This window comes from Falco naumanni, chromosome 2 (genome assembly GCF_017639655.2).
Source record: "Falco naumanni isolate bFalNau1 chromosome 2, bFalNau1.pat, whole genome shotgun sequence".
Taxonomy (NCBI): Eukaryota; Metazoa; Chordata; class Aves; order Falconiformes; family Falconidae; genus Falco; species Falco naumanni.
In genome coordinates this window covers 83,516,416-83,530,301 of record NC_054055.1, presented here as the reverse complement: position 1 = coordinate 83,530,301, position 13,886 = coordinate 83,516,416, and the positions used below count along the sequence as shown (strand labels likewise).

Here is a 13,886-nt window from a genome sequence, read left to right as displayed (position 1 = left end):
AAAATGTTTTTGGTGCACCATAAAAGTCAATGATGATCAAGATCTGATCTTATAAATATGATCTTTCTGGAAGAGATCAGATGTTTTTGGGGTTTTTTTTGTTTCTTTCAGTGGTTGAGATTGTATGGGACTTCTGCTGTTTTCTCATAGCAGAACTATGCTACGTATAAATGGAGAAACAGAAGGCAAAATGCTCAATACTAAATACTAGAGCAGTTCTTACTCTCCAAGCTAATTGATTTTATAGTGGTGACTCCTGAATACAGGACTGGTTAGTCAACAGTAGATAGCTGAACAGTTAATCCAAAATGATCCTGGAACCCAGAAGTATTCTGCTGATGGCTGCAAAGTGTTTGGTAATCACACGTATGTGGCCCAAATAAATAAAAGTTCTTACTGCCTGCGTAAAGCAGTGGCACTTAGGCCCATTGAAGAGTCTGACTTCTGTTAACTAAACAGAAATCTGTATCCCGGAGCTATCAGTAGGATGGGATTCAGGTTGCCTTGCCTTAGTTGGAGGCCAGATGCCTCCGTTTCACCACGCGAGTGGGAGTTCATCATGCCATTTGTATCTTATCTGACCGCTTTATGCTATCGTCATGGTGTCTAACATGGCACCTAAATGCCTGCATTCAGGCAGCTGCATCCCTGCCATGGTTCCTCAAGAGCTCTTAGATTGTTACAGCCTCATGAAAATATAGTACTTGTGTTCAAATACTGCATACTCCTTAGAGACATAACAGTATGAAGTATGTGGTTCTTCGGTCATTTCTCACTTTTGGAAAACACCATCTTTATTTCATTCTGCCTTTAACTGCATGGGCCTGAGGAATGTGTATGTGATGTTGAAGGGTTGCATCTTAAAAGAAATTTCTATGAGAAGTTTTAGGAAACATCAGCTCAGCAATCAGGTCCCATAAAATGTCAAGTGTTACTAAGAACAAAACAGACCCTCTCCACCCTATGGTCTTCTGTAACTCAAAGCAACTTGCAAAGATCAGAGAAGGGTGACGAGGGAGATCAGAGCTCTGAAATGACTTCCATCTGAGGAACAGCTGAATAGCTTGGGGCACTTCATATTGGAGAAGAGATAGATGGTGGGAGGAGAATACCACAGAGACCTTTAAAATCAGTAGCGAAGGGAGAACAAATAGAGAATAGTGTTCCTTTGTATAAGAATTTCTTGAGCATAACATTTAAGCAGTGTAAACGTTCAGTTTCGAAATAGTTTGAGGGGTTCTTTCATGAATTTGTCCAGTGAGGGCTATGAAATACTGATTTTGGTAGTCTTTCTGAACCACAAATTCATAGAAGCTGAGAGAATATTCTGGAGCAGTGTTACTGCACGCTTCCAGTCTTGTGCAGTTTTCAAGGTATATCCCAGAGACAGGGTGCTCAGCTAGGTGTGTCTTGGCTCTGACCTCATGGTCATTCTTGCAAGTGTTTGAAGCACAGTTAACTGCACATGAAAGAACTCTGAAGGAAATAGGGTTCTTTCATGAGCTTTCCACAGTGACTTCTTGGGCAGAAAATGATGACAGCTGCGCCAAAAATACACTGTAAATCTCAGGGTTTTATATGTTGAGATGCTTTCATAAAGTTCAATATTGATTTGTACTCTCTCCCCACCCAAGTGGAATTGTTTGTAACAGTTTTTTACAAGATACAAAGCTCAGACCGTTTTAGAAATTGAATGAATGAGGTTTGCCTTAAGTATTTTTTTTCCTCTTCAGCTTATCCATTCCCACATTATTCCAGTGGTTAGATTAAGTTCTTAGATGAAAAATTTCCTTTAATTCTAGCCACTTGAATTGTCAGAGGGTCATCTTTTCTCATTTCTAGTTACTAATAATAAATTTTGATCACTTCACAGATGCTTAGAAAACTGCTGTAGCGATACATAAGAGCAGTTTTACTAGGGTGGCTCTATTTTGTCTTTCAGACACAGCTAGTGCTTGATTAGAAAAAATGTAGGGTTGCACACTGCTTGTGTTATGCAATACTTGCTGGCAGTTGCAAAGGTTTAGTGGCTGTGTGCTGATAAGTTTCTTTTGCCTTTAAATATTTGATGTGTGGAATGGGTTTTGTAATAGTGACTCGTGTCTTAAAATTTCACTGCAAGGAGAAACAATATGATAGGTAGCGAATAATTAAAAGTATTCTCATTCCTTATATTATGTCCAGTTTCAGAAGATGGCATTGAGCAGATAAGCACAAATTTAATTGTTTTTTTAATGCCCTGTTTGGATAAGGAGATTGAATTTAATGTTTCTATTAAATGATTTCCAGAACTGTTCGTCAGATGGCACAGGAGCAATTCTTTTTAATGGCTACCAGGTGTTGCATGGGACAGAGACCTCTCCTTTTCTTCATTACCTTGCTGTTTACTGTTCTAGGGGTAAGTTTTTAGAGGTAAAGGCTTCAGCACAAAATGAGTTTCTGTTAAAAGTATTAAGACAAAATATCTGCAAGAAAAGACGAATCGCTGTTAACAAGTCATTAAAGTATAGGTTCCTTTTTGAACCTACAGGCAAGCAGCACAGTCAGTTTCCATTTGAGTTAGGTGAGGGGGAAAGGGACTTTTGCATTTTCTGATAAGAACATGAACAATAAGCTTTCATATATGCAATTGATCTCCAGTGAATTCTAACCTTCAAGTAAAAATCATTAGCAGATTAGATAGCTGCTTCGTGCCACCTATTAGTGGGCCAGCCAGGGCTTTTCAATTCTGTGTGCTTGTGGTTCTTGAACATTTGATTACTTCTCTGTTCGTTTCCCATTCATGTATAGAAATTGCTACTAAAATAGTTCAGAAGTCATTCATTAACAGTTAGATATGACTGTAAACTTACAAAAAGTTAAAAATTGCCTTACACTTCTTTTCTTTCATATTTATATCCAGCTTTAGGGAAAATGTTAGTGTTGCATTGTAAGTAGAATCTTGTATGAATTCTATATCATTTGTTTTTGGTTTACGTAGAGTACTGCAAGAGAGAGAGCTAAGCATTCTGGAGACTACTTCACTCTCTTACGACACCTTCTTAATTATGCTTACAACAGCAATATTAACGTACCCAATGCTGAAGTTCTTCTCAATAATGAAATTGACTGGCTTAAGAGAATTAGGGTAAGTTTTAGGATCAATTTATTTCTTACAATCAGCTTTTTGCTGCTTTGTTTTTAAGTCCAGTTCTAAGCTTGGTAAATATATATTATTTCAAGTATCCTAATTTTCTTTTAAATGGCAGGATGAAGTAAAAAGAACAGGGGAAACAGGTGTCGAAGAAACTATTTTAGAGGGTCATCTTGGAGTAACAAAAGAGTTGTTAGCATTCCAGACACCTGAGAAGAAATACCATATTGGTTGTGAAAAAGGAGGTGCTAATCTCATTAAAGTAAGTTCCAGGTTTTGACCGGTGCAGTTTTTTAAACTTTAAAATATTTTACTATAAATAGTTAAAAGAAGCTTTGCATCTTGTGGATTGAGGACACTGTAAAAGGTCCCAATTTAACTGTTTGATATGGGCTTCTAATTGAAGTTTAATGTTTCCTTTAAAATAATTTTTTAAGAAACCACATACTTCATTTGCAAGAGTGTTTAACTTGTTCTTCGGAACCACTGCATATGGAGTTACTGTGACCTCGTGGGCTGTTATTCCAAGACTCAGCAAACATCACACAAGGATAGTAAGCTAGATACAGGATAGTCCTGTACAGGACTGTTTTCTTACGTTACCTGTGTGTAGTGGTTTTTCCATGTGTTCTTAATTAGTGCTATTAATGTTTATGGCAGGTTTGAACAAATGTATGAACATCTGAGTGTCTCTTTAATCAGATGTGTTTTCTTTGTACTTCTGATGTTATACAGCAGGAATGTTGGGGTTTTTCAGCACAAACTGATAAAAGAGCTTTGTAGATGGTAGTGGTTTGGTAAAAGAAAACTTTACCTATCAATGATAATACAGAATTATTTTTAACTTGCAGCGAGGGAGGGGGTAGGCTTGCAGGGAACCACTATAAAGTGGAGTTACTCCATTTTAAATTTAAAAGCTCTTTATGGTACTGGTCTCAGTTTTTACTGTTTTCTTTTTTTAAGTAATCCTCTGGTTCTGGGACATTCATTTGTGTAATAACTCTTATTCTGTTATAAAATAGTGTGTGTGTTTCAATGGTAACAGGTGATTTATTTTCTTCTTTCTTGTTTTCCACCCCCAGGAGTTGATAGATGATTTCATCTTTCCAGCATCCAATGTTTATCTACAATACATGAGAAATGGAGAATTGCCTGCTGAGCAGGCCATACCAGTCTGTAGTTCACCAGCTACTATTAATGCTGGCTTTGAGCTACTGGTTGCACTAGCAGTTGGATGTGTGCGAAATCTCAAACAGATAGTAGACACGTTGACTGAAATGTATTACATAGGTACAGCAATCACTAGTATGTAATATTTTTAATTATCTATTTTCTACTTTTTAATGTATATATTATGTATAGGTTTTGTTTATATTATCAACTGAACTAGATGCTGAGTTTCTTGGTTTGTGGCTGCTTTTAATGCTGCAAAATCAGGCTGTCAAAATCTAGGAAAGTTTGGCAGTGTAGCCTTTATTTGTTCCTCTTTATGCAGTAAATCTTGCATTATATTGTTACATCCAAGTTCCAGCCCCAGTCACTTACATGGTTTTGACCCTTCCTCTCTGCTTTCTGGCTACTCCCCTTTGTCCATACCAGCTCCCAGGAACCTCATTCTGTCTGTATCTTCTATTTTTGTCTCATTGTTTCAGGCTCTGCCTAACCAATCCCAGAACCTCATCAGGTATCTTCGACTTAGTTCTAGTGCCAGTCTCTTGGTTGCTCACCTAATTCTTCATTGTTGTCCACACACAGACACAGGTCCACTGTCCTGTTTCTCTTTTTAGTTCTGTACTCATTCTGTGCTTGTCATAGTCCTTTCTCAAATGGTTGTTCTCTCCGTTTTGGCCTTGTCTCAGCACAAATCTGCACTTAAATAACTTTTTCCTTCACACTGGAGAAAGATCATAGCAATTGCAGTGTGAAAAAAAAAAAAAAACAAAACAACCAACAAACAAAAAAACCCCAAACCAACCACCTTGCAAATGTTAATATTTCAAAAGTTGGTGAAACTTGGGCTAACTTTCACAAGAATGGCAAAAGGCTCATATTTAATATAAATGTTGTTATCAATAAAAAACTTGTTAAGACTTTCTTAAAAATGAACAAACAGGACCATATTTTCTGCAGCCCTAAATGGGATAGCTAAACCATTTTGGCTGTAACATTAACAGGGAAAGGAGGGTGGGGGAGCAAAAACAACCACCAAACAGAGTAAACCCAATCTTGTATGGGAAGAAAGGCTGGGAAGTTGTTCAGCCTGGTGGTGTCTGGGGAGGGCCTTATTTGTGGCCTTTCATGCTTAAAGGGGGCTTACAGGAAAGATGGGGAGGGACTTTTTATCAGGGCCTGTAGTGACAGGACAAGGGGCAATAACTTCAAACTGAAAGAGGGTAGATTTAGGTTCAACACAAGGAAGAAATTCTTCACTGTGAGGGTGGTGAGACAGGGGCACAGGCTGCCCAGAGCAGCTGTGGGTGCCCCATCCCTGGCAGTGCTCAAGGCCAGGCTGGATGGGGCTGTCAGCAACCTGGTCTGGTGGAAGGTGTCCCTGCCCATGGCAGGGGGGTGGACTAGATGGTCTTTAAAGGTCCTTTTTTAGCCCAAACCGTTCTGTGATTTAACAGAACGTTTAAACTTGCAGACTTCCGCAAAACTGTAAGCAACTAGAAATAGTATCCCGTAGTAGGAATTGTCCGCTGTCTTGGAATGGCAGTGCTACTTGCCCAGTGGTGGTATCAGTGAGTCATTTGACATTTTTCAGTCTCTTCCTGTTTGGTTCCATCTCAGTAGAACAAATGAAAAGGGCAGCTTTATGGTTTTCCCCCCTGCACCATCCTTTTTTCTTCACCCTTTTCTATTGGGAAGTAGTGTGTTTCTTACCACCTCACAATAAGAAGGATTTCATGACATTTCCTTCCACTCAAGTATTTGATAAGCACAATAGAACACTGGATCTCCATGGTGTTTCAGATAGAAGAGAGAACACGTGTATGAACTGTGCATGCTGTGTGTTTCATATACCAAGTAAAACTTGCTTGTAAACATGCATGCTTTCTTACTTCCTTTTACATCAGAATTTTTTGCGTTAAAGCCACAGAACAGCAGGTTAGTGTAGGAAACCTGTGATTGTAAATGTACTCTGAAGAGATGAAAGATCTGAGGGAGAAGACTTGGGAGAAGAAAAAAATCTGTCACAAGTCATATAGATATCATTATCTAAAACTGTTTCCCATCATGCTAAGGAAAAGTGAGGCACAAGTGAAATACTGTAGTTTTAAAAGGACTGTAAATGCATGAAAGGCTTGTAAATTGGCTATATGTTCTAGGTTCATTCAGCTGATTTCTTAAATTAAGAAACTTGCTGGTATTGAGGGAAGACTTTTGTTTGATACATAGACTGAATTTTCAGACCACCTCTTTAGCTATGCAGTAGAAGAAAATGGTGCAATGTTAAAATATCATTCATAGAAGTTGTGTTCATTTTAGCAGTTAGGTTTTCTGGTGGAACATTTGTTTTACTAAACTGCAGTGTGATACAGACTAATACTAATTCTATGCAACTGCCCTTCATGCTGCACTGATGGTGTAATTCTTTTATAACAAAATAATTTCCTAATCACATTCTGCTATTTTCTTTTAGCTTGTGAAGCGCTTACAGAATGGGAATATCTGCCACCTGTTGGGCCTCGGCCGCCAAAGGGATTTGTAGGACTGAAAAATGCTGGTGCCACTTGTTACATGAATTCTGTCATTCAGCAGCTGTACATGATTCCAGCCATCAGGAATGGGATTCTTGCAATTGAAGGCACAGGCAGTGATGTAGATGATGACATGTCTGGGGATGAAAAGCAGGACAATGAGGTAAACTTTATTGTGTAGAACTTCTTTAATAAAAAAGGCTTGTACCTTAAAGGTAAAAGGTTTATAACAATTTTAGGTTGCCAATCACGTCACTTTCTACTGTGAACAGTGGGGACAATAACGTAATGTTTCTTAATTGACTGTTTTGTTGACTTCCCTCTACGTGGTTTTGTGCTTGAAAGCACTGTATACCACTTCTGCCACCAGAACTGCGTTAATGCACACAAAGACATTTCCTACTTCAGATGAGAATATGAAACGCCTTAGATTGTTAAACATGGGATACAGCTAGCTATGAGACTGCTCGATATCCAAGTTAATTGCACAAATTTTCTTTTTTTCAGAGCAATGTTGACCCACGAGATGATGTGTTTGGCTATCCACACCAGTATGAAGACAAACCAGCACTGAGTAAAACAGAAGATAGAAAAGAATACAATATTGGTGTTCTGAGGCATCTCCAAGTAATTTTTGGTCATTTAGCAGCTTCCAGGCTACAGTACTATGTACCAAGAGGGTTTTGGAAACAATTTAGGTAAATAGAAAATTTAGTATTGATGTCTGTTCACTGGGCCACTGTGATAGGCAACAAAACTAATCATAGTAGAAGAAATTATACTGAAGTTAAGTGTAAATTAGCAGAAGTTCTGTAGCATTGTATCAATTATCTTACCTTTTCACCATTCTGTAGAAATCTGCTAATAAACCAAAGTTTACAGCATAATGGTTATTTTGAATTCTAGCAGTTCTTGACCTTGATATTGAGACTTTGAATTAAGTATGAATTTATACACAAAGTTTGTTTTTACTCACCGGTAAGTGTCAGGGAGAGAGTAACAGGTGGTATATTACATCACAAAGCAACGAATAGTTTTGGTCAGTAAGAAAGGGATTAATAGCTTGAATAATATTTTTTTAGAGAAGAAATCATAGAGAACAAACCAAAACATTTGACAAGAATGTGCTTTTGTTTTCAGACTTTGGGGTGAACCTGTAAATCTACGTGAGCAACATGATGCTTTAGAATTTTTTAATTCCTTGGTGGACAGTTTAGATGAAGCTTTAAAAGCTTTGGGCCATCCAGCAATGTTAAGTAAAGTTCTAGGAGGGTCCTTTGCTGATCAGAAGATTTGTCAAGGATGCCCACATCGGTGAGTGTTTTAAGGTTCTTCTTTCTTCCAGAAAACCCACCTGTGTTTGTATCTTTATAAAAGTAACTAAAGATTCAGAGTGGGGTTTTGTGTGGTTTTGGTGGGGGGCAGTTTAAAGCTAATGGAATTTGCTACTTTATCTTTTCTACAGTCTACTCTTAATATTAATTCATCTTCAGGTGCCTTGAAATGCTTGATTATTATTATTTCTGCTTAGCAGATTGTATGTGAAGCATCGTGTATTGGTCAGGGGAGGAAAAGATACAGCTTTTTCATGTTAAAATAAGAACAACTTGGGGACCAAATGCAATGTATAAAATCTTAATACATGGCCAACATGTGTTGCTGTCTTCTGTCTTTCATGGTGTGTGGACAAAGCTGACAGAAGTATGAATCTTTTAATTCCCACGAGCAAAACTCCATTCATACTCACTATGTAAGCTGTAATAAAGGGGAATGGTGTAGAAAGTTTATATTTTTCTTGAGATTTCTGCATATTTAATTAACTTAAAATGTGAATATTGAAGTTCAGCTTCATATAGGGTATGTAAAAAAATCCCCACCCACACCAAATCAGACTGAAAGTCTGTAACCTACTGTCTTGGTGGTGGTGTTCAATGACAAATGCTTAGTGAAGGAATAGAACTAGACATTGTACAGTTGTACTTCTCTAGACTTTTTCTTTTGTATCTCTTTTGAGGTGGATGATTAAAATTGTGTGCAAGGTTCAAGATGACCTAATGATGGACTTTGTTCTTCTTCAACAATTGGCATTTTTATTATCATGTTAAATTTTATATGACTAACAGTTGGCCTTCTTACTGTTCACTACATCTTTCAGATCGTGTGCAATTCTTAAACAATATAGATTTTTCTGCACATTAAAATTGCAAATTGTCTTTATTGTGAAAGTTGACCATTTACTGTTACCCTTCTGTTAGCAATTAAAATACAGGGAAAAACACTGATACAAACTTGATTGTGGTAATCTTTCAACTTCAGTTGAGCTCATGTGTGAATTAGAAGAACTTGTAAGTGGAACATCATAAGTTTCATGGGTTAAAATGTGTGACCAGAAGTAAGTTGAAATAGTGCAAGATAAAAGGAAAGCACTGGTTATATTTGATATGCAATGGGTAATTAAATGGAAGATACAGATGTGAAGCAATGTGAGTTAACTTTCATTCCTGATATTATGTACTATCCTGAAGTATCACCTGTCTCTTTGGAACTCTACTGGATTTGCATAATGTACTTAATAAAAATGTTACTCTGATTATAGTTTAGAGAGGAGAAAACTGATGATAAACTAAACTATTGGATTGGGGTGTGACAGATTACATAATAGATGAATGAATATTACTGTTTTGGTTGAAGTGTTTCTAAATATTAATTTATTCACTGTTATAAAACCCTTTGTATGCTTGATTGCATATCAGAGAAACAAACCCTGCAGGGTTATGTGGGAATAGATGCAACTTTTTAAATTTATTCATTACTTTATCTTTTTTAAAAAAAATAATTGTTTCCAAGATGTCTTAACTGGTTGTTTCTTCAGCATTGCTGGTTCATTGCTAGGAATTTGTTTGAAGGTTATATCAGAACACAGTAAGTCAGTCAGTCATAAATATGCAAAGTGATTTTATGAAGACAACTATTTAGATTTTTTTAGACAGAAAAATAAAAAGGCTTTTGCGGTTTGTTTTTTTTTTAGTTGGAATGTTTTGAACTGTTGTCTTTAGGTATGATACAATATTTGTGTTTCAGTCTAATACCTGACAATAAAGGAAAAAGTACACTCACTACTCTGCTATCTGTGCTTCTCTACCAGCTTGAGTTAGCCAAGTCTGTTAGCTGCTTTAAAAACAAGATGTGCTAACAGATTCAACTTCCACGATCTTTTCAGTGAACTTGAGACATACAAGTCGTTTCTATGATCTTCATAAAATAACTATAGTTAGTGCAGATCAAAAAATACAGTATGCTGACACTGTAACGTAATTGTAGGAAGACTGCAATATAAAAGAGTTCAGTTCTTTTTTTACTGCTTAAGCCCTTTTGCCAGAAGTTGACATGAAATGCTGAGTAAAACTTTTGCCGTAGGGTGCTATGTAGCACCTGTGAAACAAGTTAAATATGTTTCTACCTTTCTTTTACATCTGTCTGTTCATTGGTAGGTACGAATGCGAGGAATCCTTCACAACTCTGAATGTAGATATAAGAAATCACCAAAACCTCCTTGATTCTTTGGAACAGTATGTCAAAGGAGACTTATTGGAAGGTGCAAATGCATATCATTGTGAAAAATGCAACAAAAAGGTAATGATTCCTTATATATTAAATTTGTGTACAACTGTGATGTTATAGCCATATTAAGTTCAGTCTTAGTTCATGTTCAGGGAGAGAAGTTACTCTTTTAATTACTGAATATGCTTTTTGGTAGGAGTGCATGAACAGAAACTGAATAGCTGATGACTGTTCGTGTCTTCTTTCAGGTCGATACGGTGAAACGCTTGTTGATTAAGAAGTTGCCTCCAGTTCTTGCAATCCAGTTGAAACGATTTGACTATGACTGGGAAAGGGAATGTGCAATCAAGTTCAATGATTATTTTGAATTTCCACGAGAGCTGGACATGGAACCATACACAGTGGCAGGTGTAGCTAAATTGGAAGGAGATGATGTAAATCCGGAAAATCAGATAATACAAAATGAACAGTCTGAAAACGAACACTCTGGGAGCACAAAATACAGGCTTGTCGGTGTACTTGTACACAGTGGCCAGGCCAGTGGTGGACACTATTACTCTTACATTATCCAGAGGAATGGTGGAGATGGTGAGAAGAATCGATGGTATAAATTTGATGATGGGGATGTGACCGAGTGTAAAATGGATGATGATGAAGAAATGAAAAATCAGTGTTTTGGTGGAGAATACATGGGAGAAGTATTTGATCACATGATGAAGCGTATGTCCTACAGGCGCCAGAAGAGGTGGTGGAATGCCTATATTCTTTTTTATGAACGTATGGACACAATAGACAAAGATAATGAACTAATAAAATATATTTCAGAACTTGCTATCACCACTAAACCCCATCAGATTAAAATGCCATCAGCCATTGAACGAAGTGTACGGAAGCAGAACGTGCAGTTCATGCATAATCGTATGCAGTACAGCCTAGAATATTTCCAGTTCATAAAGAAGTTGCTTACTTGTAATAGTGTCTACTTAAATCCTCCTCCAGGTTAGTATGTTACTAAAATAATTACGGATTAGTTTCTTGCAAGAAGAGCTCTGATTTGTGTTGTCAAGTATTTGTCTAGCCAGTGAAAATTATGTGTACTCTGCTTTGAATACTCTTGTCTTTCTGGAATTCTGCGGTTAAACATCTCTTGTTGAGTTCAGCAGTGATAACATGCCAGAATATTTAGCAAAAAATACTTTGATAATCAAATTATCAACGGTTATTCAACATATGTACTAAGTCATATTAAAATACTGAAGTTTGTGGGTTGTTCTGCTGAAGACAGTTCACAAAGGTAAGATGCTATATTTCTAAAAATCAAACATATGTTAGTCTCCGTGTACCTGTCTTAAAGCTTATATTTTTGAATGACACGTTGTAGAAGCTAGAGGCTGTTTTGATCAAGTTTCTTGTTAAAATTGGAACACAATGTCAAGACAAAACAGTAATATGGAATAAGTTAAATTTTTGAAAGTAAATTGCTTTTACTTTGTCTACATGTGAGTATTTTGATTTTTCTTCAGGACAAGATCATCTGTTGCCTGAAGCAGAAGAAATAACTATGATTAGTATTCAGCTTGCTGCTAGATTTCTCTTCACCACAGGATTTCATACAAAGAAAATAGTCCGTGGCCCTGCTAGTGATTGGTATCTTGTCTTTTATCAACAGTTACAGTTTTGGAAGTTTGTCTGTCAAAAGATCCCAGTTATATACATATGACAGTAAAAGGTGTTAGTGGTCTGTCCTTTTTTTCCTCCTTCCTCCAAATACATGGTCAAGGCGCACATGAAAGCGGGGGGAAATTTGAACAGAAAATACTGGGAAGAAACTGAGCCTTAAAATAAGCTAGTGAGCTGAACAGCTTCAAAGTTCATTTTCAAACAGACCTTAAATCTACCTTTTGTCTGTCTTTTAAATAAAAAAACAAAGGAGTAGAATCTATTGCTAGTGCAGAACTAATAGGTTATGTATTACGAGTAATTCAGAATGGTTTGTTCATGGTTTGAGTAGTTTTAAACAAAGGTTCTTTCAACCTGTTTTTGCAGCTTATATTTGTATTATGTTTCTGAAATACGTATATAGTCTTCTAGACTCTTAGCAGAGCTTTATGTCCATTGCTGTGAGGCCTGTAATTCAAATCTGTAGTATAACAACAATACAATCTTATTCATAGCACCACAGCATTTTAGTCTTTAAGCTAGGTTATTCTGTTTTGGGGAGAGGAGTGTGGGTACCTGCTGGTAGAACTAGAGACAAAATACAGCATTCATGATGACCAGTAGTTTACCAGCTACTTGTGAGTAGTTGTGTAATACATGGCAGGTACGTACAAGTTTTTCTCCCAACAGCAGCTTTCAGAGTAGCCAAGTTACTCCTGTTATTTTAAGAGATCAAGAGGAGTTCAAATATTGCTGTGGGAAGGAGGACAGAGTCACATAAGACCCTCTCCGGAACAGATATTTTACTGTTTGGATGGTTGGTTTGTGGATATTTTTTTTTTAGATCTGTAAGTGGGAATGTAAATTCCTGATAGGTTACATACTTAGTTACTTGTCTTAGACACAGCTCGTGAAATCCACCTCACTGCTCCACTCCCCCCAAGTCCCAATACAAAGGGAATGATAGCTGCCACTTTAGGACCTGCTTTGGGTAGTAGGTTTGAGAGTTAGGGGATGTAATCCTGTCTTAGTTCTTACAGGTGATAGAAGTAAAAAGCTACAGTTAAATGTTAAATTTTAAATAAAAATATCTTTTTTATATGTGATTGCTAGTAACAGAGAGTATTGCTCTAGAAACTGCCCACGGTAGAGGGGTTGGAACTTGATGATCTTTAAGGCCCCTTCAAATGCAAACCATTCTGTGATTCTACTGTGTAACTACACTTTATCTGATTTGTAAGCATTTTATGAGCAAAAATGTTTGGGGATCACCTTTAACATGTATTTTCTTCAAATTCTGTAAAAGAATGTGTCTGCCAGAATTCATTAATGTCTACATTTGGTCATAATTTCTCAGTTGTATCATTTTCTGTTTCAGGTATGATGCATTATGCATCCTTCTTCGTCACAGCAAGAATGTACGCTTTTGGTTTGCACACAATGTCCTTTTTAATGTTTCAAACCGTTTCTCTGAATATCTTTTGGAATGCCCTAGTGCAGAAGTGAGGGGTGCATTTGCAAAACTTATAGTATTTATTGCACATTTTTCATTGCAAGATGGACCATGTCCTTCACCTTTTGCCTCTCCTGGACCTTCCAGTCAGGTATTTAATTTTCTAACAAAATCCTTTTGAAACTTATTCTTACTTATTCATTGTAAGTATTTAATGTAAAGTAAATTCTGGAGTAGGTGCATCAGTGTTGACAGGAAAGCTGTACAGTTCATTTTGCGCTACATAACATGATGTAACTCAACCAGTTTTTGTGAGGAGTTAGTGGTTCAGTTTCCCCTCGCTTCTAAGTCTTTGTGAAGACTGAGTTGAGCTGTGAGA

The 13,886-nt window shown here is 37.0% G+C and overlaps 1 protein-coding gene across 3 annotated transcripts in view; it reads left to right on the top strand.

Moving 5' to 3' along the window:
- USP9X (ubiquitin specific peptidase 9 X-linked) overlaps window positions 1–13,886 on the top strand; it is a 106,073-nt gene that overhangs the window by 77,787 nt on the left and 14,400 nt on the right. For 2 of the 3 annotated variants that reach the window (XM_040585309.1, XM_040585311.1), the window contains exons 27-37: window positions 2,290–2,398; window positions 2,981–3,127; window positions 3,249–3,395; window positions 4,216–4,438; window positions 6,777–6,997; window positions 7,342–7,532; window positions 7,975–8,148; window positions 10,326–10,467; window positions 10,644–11,394; window positions 11,919–12,042; window positions 13,433–13,658. In XM_040585309.1, coding sequence (XP_040441243.1) covers window positions 2,290–2,398; window positions 2,981–3,127; window positions 3,249–3,395; window positions 4,216–4,438; window positions 6,777–6,997; window positions 7,342–7,532; window positions 7,975–8,148; window positions 10,326–10,467; window positions 10,644–11,394; window positions 11,919–12,042; window positions 13,433–13,658 — 2,455 coding nt within the window. The remainder of the gene's footprint in view (window positions 1–2,289; window positions 2,399–2,980; window positions 3,128–3,248; window positions 3,396–4,215; window positions 4,439–6,776; window positions 6,998–7,341; window positions 7,533–7,974; window positions 8,149–10,325; window positions 10,468–10,643; window positions 11,395–11,918; window positions 12,043–13,432; window positions 13,659–13,886) is intronic. The other variant, XM_040585310.1, reaches the window with a different exon arrangement.